We start from the raw sequence: 14,696 nt of genomic DNA on the forward strand, positions 1-14,696 counted from the left end.
TAAAACATTGCCAAGGAGAATAATGGTCAAACAAATCTGTTCAAATACATATTTAAATTTTTTTACAAATAAAAGTTTTAAATTAACGTACCTAATTGAGATTGTAGAGATGTATTATTTTTTTTTTCTGTGCCAGTTCAGTTTTCAATGTTCGTAAATCTGAAACTGCTTGTTTTCTCATCTATAAAAAGAATTACTTTTCAAAAATGAACTTCATCATACCCTTCTAAAAGTACATCATAGTTGTCATGTAAACAGGGTTTTTGTAACCGCTTTAACTGTCTTCTGTCATTTGGCTTCAGTGCTTTCAACTCCCACTGGATTACTACAGTAAATGTGTAGATTATGAATGCTGTTTAATAAGCATGCTTATCTACTGGTGAGATATGCTATAAGGTAACCTTGTTTATGAGTAGATAGGGACAATACAATTGAACTGTTCTAAAAACTAGAGTGAGAAAGAATTTTATGTTTTGCTTAAACTTCAAAACCTGTTGTTCTCAATGTGTAAAGAAAATAGTGAAAACAACAAGAAAACAAAATACAAAAAAAAACCCCTTAATTCCTAGCCCTTAGGAACTGAATAGATATTTCAGAAATATAGTGTTTACTCTGTGGCAAGCACTCTTCTAAGTGTATTAGTCTCTTATTTTTTTTTCAAAATTTTTACAGAATCAGATACTAGTATTTATCCCCATTTTACAGTTGAAATGGAGACCTTTAGAGGCTAAGTAACTTGCTCAAGATAAAAAACTAGTAAGTGAAGTACAGCCAGGATTCAAATTCAAACCACCTGGTACCAGAGCCCTTACTATTCCAAGTGTTGTCTGTGGACAGCAGCATTAGCATCAGTTGGGAGCTTGTTAGGTAGGAAGAATCTCAGGCTGCACCCAGACCTACTGAGTCAGATCCTGCATTTTTAAACAGGATCCTCAGATGATATATTAAACTTTGAGAAGCACTACTTATGCTATACTATCTTGAATAAATATAGTTGCAAGAGACTCAGGCTGGGTTTTTTTTTTTGTCACTTAGTTCTGAATCTTATAGGTAGTGCTGTTTTGGGGAGATCATTTAGAAATCAATAAAACTTCTTAAATAATGTCTGTTATGTGTCAATCAGGCACTATGGTTAAATACAGGATTTTTCCCCCCAGCCTATAAGCTGAAAACTTTGTTCTCTTTTTTTCCTCTTATTCCACTTGTCCTTACTGTTTTTGTATGAACAATTCTAATTTGAGTTCAAACCATGAGTGACATTTGTAATGTTAAAATATACAAAGATTACAAGTAATGCGCATGCTTTCCAGAAGAAAACAGCATGAGGGGAGTCATAATCCAAGCCTCTGGGGGCATTTTTATTACTCCTTCCTACCTACCCAATTATTAAGTGTACAAGTTTACATATTGGCTTTATCTCCATATATTGAATAGACAGCTTTCCTTCATTGAACAAATTATTTTTTGAGTGCATATTTAACTGATATTTTGTTAAAAATTATCCTCTGCTCTTTTCCTTTTCTATTTTAAGTTTTAAGCTTCTCAGTGCCAAACCAGGGCTTATTTAGCCTCGAGAATGCTGCTTGTAAAAAGAATCTAGAACTGCACTGTCCAGTATAGTAGAAGCCAGTTGCCATATGTAACTACTAAACTTAACTAAAATTAAATAAAATGTAAAATTCAGTTCCTCAGTCACACAAACTACATTTCAAGTGCTCAATATCAATAGGTGGCTAGTGGGTACCAATCTGACAGTGCAGGCATAGAACATTTCTATCATTACGTAAGTTCTGTTGGACAGTGCTAATTCTATTTTTTTATTTTTAAATTTTATTTATTTTTATTTTTATCTGAAACCAAGGACAGTACTGATTTTCTTTTTTCTTTTTAAAATTTTTTTAAAAAGAGCTAATTCTAGAATGCAGTCATTATTCTGTGTCATAAAGCTGTTTCTGATAAAGAAATGAGAGCATTCATATAATTATCGTTCTCATTTTCCTGCCTTGCTATGGGTACTTGTATGAAAATGTATAATCTTCTGTTTTCTGTTCAACAAAAAAGGTTTTTTAATACATATGTACTTCACAGATAATTTCTATGATGTAATTAGTTGTACACAATTCTCACCTAATAGAGCATGCCCAGAAGACTCTACTAAGCATCTGCTATACAAAAGGTCCCATGGGAGAAACAAAGTTAACTAAGGCATAGTCTCTGCCAGGAAGGAAACTTAACATCTAGTAGAAGACACATTATTCATATTTAAATAATAGAATACATATGAAAATAACCAGAAAAAATGAAACGATTACCCATGAAAAATCAAATGTCAGTTCAGAGGAGAGCTCAGTGGTTTATCAGACTTAATAATTCTAATACAGGAAAACTACTTAAAATTTTTTTTGAGAATATATTGACTCACAGGTTCCTTTTCCTTTAATTCTTCCTAGTAAAATTTTACTAAATTTTACTTTGGCTTTATTATATCATGCATCTTTTCACAGGTTTAGTTTTTCTTCTTGCATTTTTTTTTCACCTATGCTCTTTACTGTTAAGGTAACAATTTTAGTACAATCAATCCTGGCTACCCTTATATTATTGACACCCAAAGTTAAAACACCAAAATATTTTATTTCAAGATAAATGTTATAATAATCTGATTAGGAAAAATGTAAATTACCTTAACTTCTACTATGAGTTTCATTTTGTCAGTATCCAGTTTTCTCTTAAGCTGGTCGATTGCATGCTGTACCTCAGTGATCTGGATTATTAGGTAATTCTGTGTGGATAGATAGACATTTATTTAGTATAACATATAAACATTTTTATTTTTAACTGCCCTGTGAACATAAACTATGAAATGATAAAGATCAAAAGAGTAAATCATGAAAATAACCTATTCCGTAAAGTAAACTAAATTGCTTTGGAGAAATTACTATTTGTTTCTGTTGATTTCTTGCATTTTAGGGAACACTTTCTCTAAAGTTACCATTAAATTAGCACCGTAAAAACCAACAACTATTACTATGAAAGGAATAATATCTTAGTTATTAGCAAGACTTTAAAATTGTCATAATGCTTTATCAGCTGAATCAGATTAGAATTATTTTAAAATACTTAATAATATGATACTATATTTTATATGCAAAAACTAATTTAATACAAGAAAACCTATTTAAGAAGACTTTTTGGTTTTTGTCCAGAAAAGTTTATGAGTTATAGTGGTCCTCGCTAAAGAAGTTATTTAAGAGTTTTAAACTGGCTTTGTGAAAAAATTCTTATATTGAACTGATTAAACAGTAAGATAAAGTATAAGCTATGCTAAAAAAAAAAAAGGTACCAACTACTATGGACAAACCATTACTTGAGCCTATTTGGACTTTATATTAAATTTATTTAAAATAATAAACTTTTAATATTTCATCTTGTCTAAAGTTAAATCCTTACTTTTAATCATAGTTAACATATTTTAAAATTACTTTTGAATAAGTGGGATTGATCCAACCCAAATCAAATTGTTAAATGCCCTCTTGAATTTTTTTATCTGTTATTTAATTATATGGTGGAATTAATAATAAAATAAACTTCATGTCTCTGATTCAAGGCTGTCTCAAAAAAAAGAACTGATCAAAATTTCATAATTTCTTTAAATTCCTAGGTGTTATAAGCCCTCCTGCCACCACCACCAAATAACAGGACTATAGCAGACACTGTTTGTCCCCTGCCCTACTTCATCAGGTATTTGCCTCTTTCCCATAGAGTCAGGAAATGGACCCTGTCCCAGGTACAGAGGTAAATCCTAATTAGTCTGTAAGTCAGTCAGCATATAGCATTCCTTGGCAACTATTTCTCATCCAGGGGTAGGCCTAGTTGATCCCTTACCTAGGATAAAGGGAAAGATTTATATATTCCATGATTCAGAGAGAGGTTTCTCCCTGTTTGGGGATATAAAGCCCTACTTGCCCTTGACCACTCTATTGCTACTATTAGAAGCAGTCTTACAATGAAATTAACACTGAAAATAATAGGAAGAAAATATCAGACCCCTTAAAGGCAACATTAAGCTGCTGACTGTATCTCCTCAGCAATGCTCCTCCTATTACATAAGGTCATGAGTTTTTTTATTGTTTTAAGCAAGTTTAAGTCAAAGTTAGCCTAATGCATCTTGTGATACTACTAGCACTTATAAAGCATGTGTTTTGAACAGAACTTCTCTAACAGAAGGGGGATACATTTAGTAATACCTTGGAGTCTGTGATGTTTGCCAGATTCTTTGGTCTCATCTTGATCTCCCTGGCTTCAAGTTGCATGAGCAGTTTTTTATAGTGGAGTTCCAAATCTTCTCGAAGTTTTGTTAAAACCTCCTCCATTGATGCTGTGACTTTCTTTGTTTCCAAGTATTTTTTCTTCCAACCATTGTAGGCTATAAAAAAAAATAAAATAAAATAAAAGGAAAGGCCTTCGTTTGAGTATTAAAGGATTCAACTTTTCATCCTGGAAAGGATCCTGGAGCTAATGTCAATTTAAACCATTTTCCTCTTTCTCTCCTCTTCTCCTTTTTTTATATACTGAGGTCATTAGACCTGAGGAAGAAATGTTTTTTGGATTATAAGAGAACTTGTATAGAAATATAGTAATATATATATATTTTTTATAGTAATATACATTACTATAAAAGTAATATATCTAAAAGTAATACATTGAATAGTAATATATATTATAAAAGCAATATATATACTTGTTATATATAGTAATCTATAACATATAAAACTATAACATATATACATATAACATATATAACTATAAAAGTAATATATATATGTTACTTTTTCCCATGATTATGGAAAACTGATCCAAAATTAATCATTAGAAATTAAACACTACCAGTTTAACAAATTGCATTGATACCAATGAGATTCTAAATACAAACTTAATAGGAACACAAATTATATGCCAGTATACCAGAATTTGTTTAGTTTCTTTCTTTTAGATTATCATAGAAACAAAAATCTCAAATTTAAAAATTCTACTTTATAAGGTGATTTAATTAAAATTATATAGCTACATGGAACTTTAGCTCAAGATTTTGGATACTTATCTCATGCTCTATTATCCAATCCCTTAGCAACTTCTACCGGTATTACTGCCAAAATACTTCTAGCATCTAGCATATTCCACCTTCTTCAATGCTACATCCTTAGTCAATATCATCTTTTACCAAGAAGTCTGCATTCTCTTTCTAACTGGTCTGTCTGCTTTCATTCTTGCCCCTGTACAGGGTATTCTATACAGCAGTCATTCTGATCTTTCTAAAATATTTTTTAAAATCATATAAATTCCTAGCTCAAAATCCTCTAGTGGCTTCCTACCTTGCTTAGAATAAAATCCAAAATCTTTGATTTGGCCCATTTATTCCTTGCTGACCTTTCTGATTTTATCCCCCTCTGCATTCCTTCTTACGTAGTGTTTCAGCAGCACTGGTCTTATTTCAGGCCCTTAATGCCACAATGTCATTCTTATTTCTTGACCTTGATATTTAGTGTTCCCTTTGTGCCTGCCTCCCTATTAATCAAATCTTAATCTTCTCAGAGATACTTTCTCTGAAAATTCTACCTAAAGCATCTCTTCCCTGCCTCATCACTCTTTACTATGCTCTTTTTAATTGAATTCTCAGCTCTGATCAAAGCTGATATTGTCTTACTTATTTGTTTATTGTCTGTCTCTTCCCACAGGGAAGCAAGCTCCTTATGGGCATGGCCATGTCTGTCTTGTTCACTGCTGTATCCCCAGCATTTAAAACAGTGCCCGGCACATAGTAGGCTCAATAAATATTTTATGGCCAATACATACCTTTTATCTTGAAATATTCCTGTTGAAATAGGAAGTGATGGATCATTCCCATTTCATAAACAGAAAGGGTGAGGCACAAAGAGGGGAAGTAACTTGTCTAAGTAAAAGATAGATCTGGTGTTACAATCCTGGTCCTGTGATTTTCAGTCCATTGTTCAAATCTGTCTGATAAAATTGCTTTTTTAACATTACAACAAGGCTGACTCATTGCCACCACTTTCAGGATAACACATTGTAAAGCAGAATCTTGAGAAATATCTCCTGACATTGTCTATAACCTTCAATCAGTTCTAGTGCTGAAACAATTTTGCTGTAAATTGAGAATCATAAAACCACTTAATTCCATAGATACCTTTTATCCTTATAATCCTCAAACACAACCCAAAACGGAGGCCTCTCAAATAATTTAGCAACTCTCAAGCCACCATCATGTACTGTCTTCATCCTGCCTCATCAGTCCACCAGTCCTAACAACACTGTTTCTAATTGTACTGCAAGAAAACTTACTTAACTTCCCTCATTCATTCACTTTTAAAAGTAAGGCACACGGCCGGGCGCGGTGGCTCACGCCTGTAATCCCAGCACTTTGGGAGGCCGAGGCGGGCGGATCACGAGGTCAGGAGATCGAGACCATCCTGGCTAACACGGTGAAACCCCGTCTCTACTAAAAATACAAAAAATTAGCCGGGCGTGATGGCGGGCGCCTGTAGTCCCAGCTACTCGGGAGGCTGAGGCAGGAGAATGGCGTGAACCCGGGAGGCGGAGCTTGCAGTGAGCCGAGATCGCGCCACTGCACTCCAGCCTGGGCGACAGAGCGAGACTCCGTCTCAAAAAAAAAAAAAAAAAAAAAAAAAAAAAAAGCAAGGCACACACACACACATATCAAAAAATTAAGTACAGAAGAGACCAAGGGACTCAAAGTAGGCTTCTACAGTAAGTGATATATAAGGTGATCTTGACTGACTAATAGGAAATAGGCAGGTAAACTGGGAAGAGGGTACCTCAAGGTAAGAGGAGAAGTAGATGGCAGAGGGAAAAGCATGCCCGAAGACCTAGAACCAAGAGTGTACTTCAGATCCTAGCACATCCAACACTTTTCCTGGAAGCCTCTCTTGATCTCTTCCATCTAATTTAGGTGTTCTCCCTTTGTATTCCTATCCATAGAACTTTGTAATTCCTTTATCATAGTTTTCATCAAGTTTTTTTTTTTTTTTTTTTTTGAGGCAGAGTCTTGCTTTGTCACCCATGCTGGAGTGCAGTGGCACAATCTCAGCTCACTGCAACTTCCGCCTCTGGGTTCAAGCCATTCTCCTGCCTTAGCCTCTGCAGTCACTGGGGCTACAGGTGCCCACCACTACACCTGGCTAGGCTAATTTTTGTATTTTTAGTAGAGACGGAGTTTCGCCATGTTGGCCAGGCTGGTCTCGAACTCCTGACCTCAAATGATCCGCCTGCCTCGGCCTCCCAAAGTTTTGGGATTACAGGCATGAGCCACTGCGCTGGCAAGGATGTATCACTGATGCTTAACTTGCTTATCATTTCCCCACTGGACTGTAAGATCTATGTGGGCAGGGACAAGATTGTGTCTGTCTTAATAGTGTCTCCTAAGCCCCTAGAATAGTGGCCAGATTCAATAGGCATTTGATAAATGAATAGAAGAATTAATAAATAAGTTAATGAGTTTCAGTTATGAAAATATTTGAGTTTTAATTTTAAACCCTATGTAAAGCATTTATTCTATAGAGTTGCATAATAATTTCATGTTTTCTATATTGAACTTAATCATGTACCATTTAAACTAAAATAGTAAAACAGTAAATATTAATTATAACTTTATTATTTATTCTAAAAGGATCAATTCTGTAAAACTTAAGTTTTCTTTATAGTGATAAAAGGTATGTAATAAACTTTACCATGATATCGTTTTAATTTGCTTTGTTCAAATAGCTTTTCAACTGTTTTTACTAGTTCTTCTCTATTTCTTTCCAGATACCTTCTTTCTTCCTTTACTTGTTTCATTTGTTTGATAATCTTCTCTCCTAAAGAGATAACTCATATTCATCAATGTCTCAAAGCTGAAAGATGGCTCATATCCTAAAATATGGAGTGTAAAACTTAAAAATGTCTAAAGCAGCAAGAATAAATTTTATCCCAAATTGTTTTTCTTGCTACAGTATAGCATTTACCATGTGGAAAATGCAAAGGAGTCATTTCAGTTTCCAAGAGTGATATATAAGGAGATTTATAAAATAGTGTGTTTTTTCTGCATTTCATATATGTGTAGAAACTAGGTAAAGCTCAAGCAGTTATGCTGATATTCTTTGGTTTAACTCTTTTGGTAAATTTATCTGGGATTCAAAATTATTGTACTTAAATCGTACATAGAAAATGAATATTTTAGGATTATATATATGATATATATATGATATATAAATATATATATATATTTTTGAGATGGAGTCTCACTCTGTTGCTCAGGCTGGAGTGTAGTGGTGCGATACTGGCTCACTCCAACCTCTGTCTCCTGGGTTCAAGCGATTCTCCTGCCTCAGCCTTCTAAGTAGCTAGGACTATAGGCAGCTGCCACCACGCCTAATTTTTTTGTATTTTTTTGTATTTTTAGTAGAGATGGGGGTTTCACCATGTTGGCCAGGCTGGTCTCGAACTCCTGACCTTGTGATCCACCCACCTCAGCCTCCCAAACTGTGGGATTACAGGCATGAGCCACCATGCTTGGCCAGAATATATATTTTAAAATGAAATAATGTTGGTGACTAAACATATGTAGTAATAAATATAAAATCCCTGGGCCAGGTGCTGTGGCTCACACCTGTAATCCCAGCACTTTGGGAGGCCGAGATGGGTGGATCACTTGAGGCCAGGAGTTTGAGACCACCCTGGCCAACATGGTGAAATCCCGTCTCTACTAAAAATGCAAAAATTAGCCAGGCGTGGTGGTGCACGCCTGTAATCCCAGCTACTCGGGAGGCTGAGGCTGGAAAATCGCTTGAACCCGAGAGGCGGAGGTTGCAGTAAGCTGAGATCACGCCACTGTACTCTAGCCTGGGCAACAGAGTCAGACTCTGTCTAAAAAAAATAAAATAAAAATAAAATTCCTATAATTTAACTTTTTTATTGTTGTAGAACATATTACATAACAAACTGTACCATTTAAAAATATTTTTAAATGGTACAGTTCAGTGGCACAACATTCACATTGCTGTGAAACCATCACCACCACCCATCTCCAGAACTTATTTATCTTCTCAAACTGAAACTCTATACCCATTAAACAATAACTCCCCATTAACATTATTTACTTTACCTCACAGAATCATCTGTACTTACGATTGCACTATACTTACTTTCAGTTTGTAATAAAGATATATCAGTTATTCCTGAAGAAAGAACAGGTTGACAAGGAAGTGAAGGGTGATCTGGTAGGGTGATGTACTCTTTTTCAGCTATCTGTAAGCAAACGTGAAAATGAGTAAGATCGGCTACACTGTCACATTCTTTTTTCACTTGCCCGTAGGTATTTGATAATGCAAACCAGAAATGCATTCTTTTTACTTAGTGGTGATGAACTCCAAATTTTGTATTTATAGCTGCAGATTCTCTCCCATGTTCTGGTCTCTGTATTCTATTACTTGGACATTATAAACAAGTACTTCAAACTTAAAAATTTAAAAAAATCTGTTATTTTTCTTTCTAAACATGATTTCCTTCCAAGATTTCTGGTCTCAGTTACCTGTTATGATAACTTTAAATATTTTCTAAGATGCCTATTAATATTTTTTTCATCTTGAGTCAATTTTGATTATATTTGCTTAGAAAATTGGTAGTTCTGTCACGTCAAAATTTTAGCAGATAATTTTACATTTTATTCTAATATATCTTATCTCCTCTGTGTTTGTGTTTCTGTTGCCTTCATCTTTCCTAATTTTTGTGTTTCTACCTGATATGATTTGGATCTGTGTCCCCATCCAAATATCATGTTGAATTGTAATCCCTAAGTGTTGGAAGTGGGGCCTGGTGGGAGGTGATTGTATCATGGGGGCAGATTTCCCCATTGATACTGTTCCCCTGATAGTGAGTTTGTTCTTGTGAGATCTGATCATTTAAAAAGTGTGTGGCATCTCCCCCACTCCTTCCTCCTGCTCCAGCCTTGCTCCCCCTTTGCCTTCCACCGTGATTGAAAGCTCCCTGAGGCCTCCCCAGAAGCAGATGATGCCATGCTTCCTGTACAGCCTGCAGAACCATGAGCCAATTAAACCTCTTTTCTTTATAAATTACCCAGTCTCAGGTATTTTTTTATAGCAGTGTGAGAACAGACTAATATCTACCCTTTTCTGATGAATTACCTCAAGCCTTACCATGTTGATGTTTCTCCCACTATCACTTTATCGATCTTGAATTGTTTTCAATTATGCTTCGGTTATTAGTTTTCACTTTTATCTTCATCAAGCTCTCACTTCTATTTTGTTTGTCTTACAGTTAGTCCCCGTTATCTGTAGCTTCACTTTCTGTGCTTTCAGTTACCCACGGTACAGTACAATAAGATACTTTTAGAGAGAGAGAGGCCACATTCACATAACTTTTATTATAGTATATTGTTATAATTGTTCTATTTTATTATTAGTTATTGTTTTTGTTATTGTTTACTGTGCCTACTTTATAAATTAAACTTTGTCATAGGTATATATGTACAGGAAAAAACACAGTATATATAGTATATATAGGGTTGAGTTCTATCTGTGTTTTCAGGCATCCACAGGGGGTCTTGGAACGACAGATAAAGGGCAGAGTACTGTATTATTTTTCTAGCTTATTTATTTTGTTATGTTATAAAGTTGAGTTCCCACAGGATAATGGCAGCCACCTAAATTAGAATTGCTCCACAAATCTTCCAAACTACCATAAAAAGAAGCCAAGTAAAACCACCCAAATTTATGCCTACAACATAATTTGGGCACAGAATCCTTTACATATAAGTGAGGAAATAAAGACTACTAGATCAGAGTGTGGTCAGGAGCCCACATCTAAGCAGAGAGTCAGATATGGACTATATGTCAGCACTGTACATAAATAATAGCAAACACCAATCACGAGTTAGCCTGGAAAGAGAGGGCTCTACCTGAAGTGGAAAAATAGAGCAAAGAAAAAAAACCTGGTAGATTCTATGAGGAATTCAAAAGAAAGGATTTGAAAAACACAGGGAGTCAGAGGCAGTAATCATGGGAAGACATAGCTTCTGGGAGAGAAGAAAATGCTTTGAAAGGGAGAGATGTCCTTGGGAGCCAGTTTGGTAAGAAAAAAGAAGAAAATGGCCAAGGCAAGAGCTCCACTGAACTAAGCTAGTGGAAAAGAATCCAAAGAAAACATACCCATTTCCCCAAAAGGCCCCATTTACTTAAAAAAAGAAACATAAATAACTGCATTTCTTGGGAGGCCAAGGCGGGTGGATCACCTGAGGTCAGGAGTTCGAGACCAGCCCGGCCAACATGGTGAAACCCCGTCTCTACTAAAAATACAAAACTTAGCCGGGTGTGGTGTCGCACGCCTGTAATCCCACCTACTCGGGAGGCAGGAGAATTGCTTGAACCTGGGAGATGGAGGTTGCAGGGAGCTGAGATCGTGCCATTGCAGTCAGGCCTGGGCGAGAGAGCGAGACTCCATCTCAAGAAAAATGAAAATAAAACAACAACAACAAAAAACAAACAAACAAACAAACAAAAAAACTCAAAAAACTGCATTTCACTACAGCAGCAGAAGAGGGTGCTCCTGATTTAAGAAACACAGTAAGCCACCAAAACAACACTCCCTGTTCCTCTGTAAGAACACCTGTTATTACTGATAATGGAAAAATCCAACGCAAATAAACATGAACATCTATAAAATAATCTAGCACTCATGCAGTTACTTATGAAGAAAACCTCAAAACTGAGCAGTAAAATCAAAACAAACACGCCATGAAGCAGAGAAAAACTTAACAATGCTCCCAACATAGATTAAATATAATTAACTAAGCATTTACAGATATTAATGAACACTATAAAACAGAAATTTTTAAAATTTGTAATAAAAATGGAAAATAGGAAGGTGTGAAATGAAAATTGGCCAAACTCAAGAAATAAAGAAAAAGAAATTCTCTCAGAAATGAATAAATTAGCAGGTGTTCCAAGATGGAACATATATGACCAAAAATATAGTAAGAAAAACATAGAATAGAAATGAAAGGAGCCAAGAAAGTGAAACATAATGAAAAGAGTAAAATGGATCAGAATGAAAGTGGCAGATATAAAGGTAAAGAAGATCTAAGATAAGACTAATTGTTGCCCCTGAAAGAAAAACAAAACAAAGCAATGAAACAGATCTATTTAAAATTATAATTTTAGAAAACAACCTTGAAATAAAACAATTTCTGATTTCTGATTTTCATATTGAAAGGGCCCACTGTGTACCTAGAAAAATCTGACCTACAATTCTCAACTGAGATATAACCTGCTAAAACTATTACACATTAAAGGAATTCTCTGACCTTCCAGGCAAAAATACTCAAGTCAGTTTACAAAGAAAATCAAGTTGGCATCACACTTCTAAATAGTAACATATAAAGCAAGACATCAGTAGTGCAACGTTTACAAGAAACTCAAGGGAAATAAGCCAAGGATTTTATAGCCAGTCAAGCTATCCTTCAAGTAGTAAAGTATGAAGGCTCTAGAGCAGGAATTAGCACAGTTTTTCTGTAAAGGGCCAGAGAGTAAATAAATATGTGTGGGCCACATCTGGTTTCTGTCATATATTCCTTTTTTTTCCCACTATTTAAAAACATAAAACACATTCCTAGCTCACAGGCCTTACTAAGCATGGTGCAGACCTTAGTCTGCCCATCCTTGCTCTACAGAAAGTTTTAAATGTGCAAGAACTAAGGGAATATTGTGCTCAGGATCTTTTCCTAGTATAGGCTGAGCTTCATCTAACCAAGAAATCATTGAAAAATCTTCTGCAAAATAATTGGCAGTTAAGTGTTGAACATATTTAATTATAGCTCTGAGACGAAAACAAAAGTGAGGGTATAAGACTAAGTGAACACTACAAAAAATTTATATTGTTTGACAAAGTAGAAATAACGCAACTGAAAATAAATGAGAAGAAAAGGGAGGGAAAAAAGTGAAAGTAGAACAAGTTTTCTGATTGCCTCAAATATAACAAGGAGGAGTCAGAGCATAATTTTAGAGGTAGCAAATCAAAAGCAGAAGGACAAATTTTTAAAAAAGGAAAAAAGAGGGGCCAAAAATACTAGCTTAAGTGTATTACTACAAAGATAAATATTAGAACAAAAATAAAAATCTTTCTAAATACCAAGATGAAAAAAACCCAAATAAATAGAAGACACACAGTAAATATAAAATAAAATGACAAATCTGAGACTAAACATATCAGTCATATCAATTATATAAATGGACATGACTCATCTAACTAAATAAAAAAGACTTTCAGACTAGCTTACAAAGCAAAACCCAACTCTAGGCTGTACATAAGAGATACATCTAAAACAAAGTGACTCAGAAAGGCAGATAAAAAGGAGGGGAGTCGAGAATGGGAATATATCAAATAAATGCAAACAAAAAGAAAGCAGAGTATTTTGACATGCAGTAAGGAAGAATTCAGGCCAAAAAGGCATTAAATGAGCCGAAGAAAGACACTTCATAATGCAAAAGTAATAATATTCACATAAGAACAACTTTGTGCCAAATAACATATAGAAACACATAAAGCAGAAACCACAGGAGGTGTAAGCATAAATAGCAACACAGTAATAAAAGGAGATTCTAACATACCATTCTCAGTCCGAGACATAGAGAATGTGGAAAAAATTAAGAATATGGAATACTTGATGTATTCAGCAAGGTAAACCACAGACAAGCCACAAAGTAGAGGAAGATATTTGCAACACACATAAACATCAAAGGACTATCTTCCAGAGCATATTAAAAACTCCTACTAACCAGAAATAAATGGCAGACAACCCAATAGAAATACTTAAAACAGGTAACCCCCCCACAAAATGGTTATCAAAATGGGGTCCATAAAATATAAGGGTAACCGGGGAAATTAAAAAATTCAAACCGCAGTCAAATAGCATTGAGCATCCACCAGAGTGCAAAACATTTTAAAGTGTGAAGACAGTATGTATTATTGAGGATGTAGAGTAACAGGAAATGTCTTGGATTCCTAGCGGGAGCGTAAATTTGTATAATCATTTTGGAATACATTTTGGCATTATTTAAGTTATACATAGGCATTTTCCAGCAATTCTACACATAAGTATATATTCCTCTCTTGTTTGTGTGTGCTGTTTATAATAGGTAAAATTTGGAAACAATAAAAGTATCCAGCAACAATATAACAACAATTATTTGCTGAAGATGGTATGCCTTTGCTCCCAAACCCAAGGGCTTAGAGCTGTGATTCTCCTACCAGGGCTTGTACAGACTCCATTCAGCATTCCAATCTACTATACATCAAGCATCATTGGATAATCTGCACAGACATTAAAACACTAGTGGGCTGGGTGCAGTGGCTCATGCCTATAATCCCAACACTTTGGGAGGCTGAGGAGGGCCGATTGCTTGAGTCCAGGAGTTGGAGACCAGCCTGGGCAACATGGAGAAACCCCAACTCTACAAAAAATACAAAAATTACCTGGGTGTGGTGGCATGTGTCTGTAGTCTCAGCTACTCAGGAGGCTAAGGTGGGAGGATGGATTGAGTCTGGGAGGTCAAGGCTGCAGTAAGCTGTGAACACTCCACTGCATTCCAGCCTGGGCAACAGAATGAGAC

The 14,696-nt window shown here is 35.2% G+C and overlaps 1 protein-coding gene across 3 annotated transcripts in view; it reads right to left on the reverse strand.

Annotated features, from left to right (window-relative positions):
• SPATA1 (spermatogenesis associated 1) overlaps positions 1-14,696 on the reverse strand; it is a 106,763-nt gene that overhangs the window by 59,371 nt on the left and 32,696 nt on the right. For all 3 annotated transcript variants that reach the window (XR_008626440.2, XR_010110872.1, XM_003805281.6), the window contains exons 9-13: positions 9,216-9,318; positions 7,764-7,889; positions 4,245-4,423; positions 2,681-2,779; positions 92-181 (exon numbers count right to left, since the gene is read on the reverse strand). Coding sequence is in view for 1 of the 3 variants with exons in the window: in XM_003805281.6 (XP_003805329.4) it covers positions 92-181; positions 2,681-2,779; positions 4,245-4,423; positions 7,764-7,889; positions 9,216-9,318 (597 nt within the window). In the remaining 2 variants the exon portion in view is untranslated. The remainder of the gene's footprint in view (positions 1-91; positions 182-2,680; positions 2,780-4,244; positions 4,424-7,763; positions 7,890-9,215; positions 9,319-14,696) is intronic.

This window comes from Pan paniscus, chromosome 1 (genome assembly GCF_029289425.2).
Source record: "Pan paniscus chromosome 1, NHGRI_mPanPan1-v2.0_pri, whole genome shotgun sequence".
Lineage (NCBI taxonomy): Eukaryota > Metazoa > Chordata > Mammalia > Primates > Hominidae > Pan > Pan paniscus.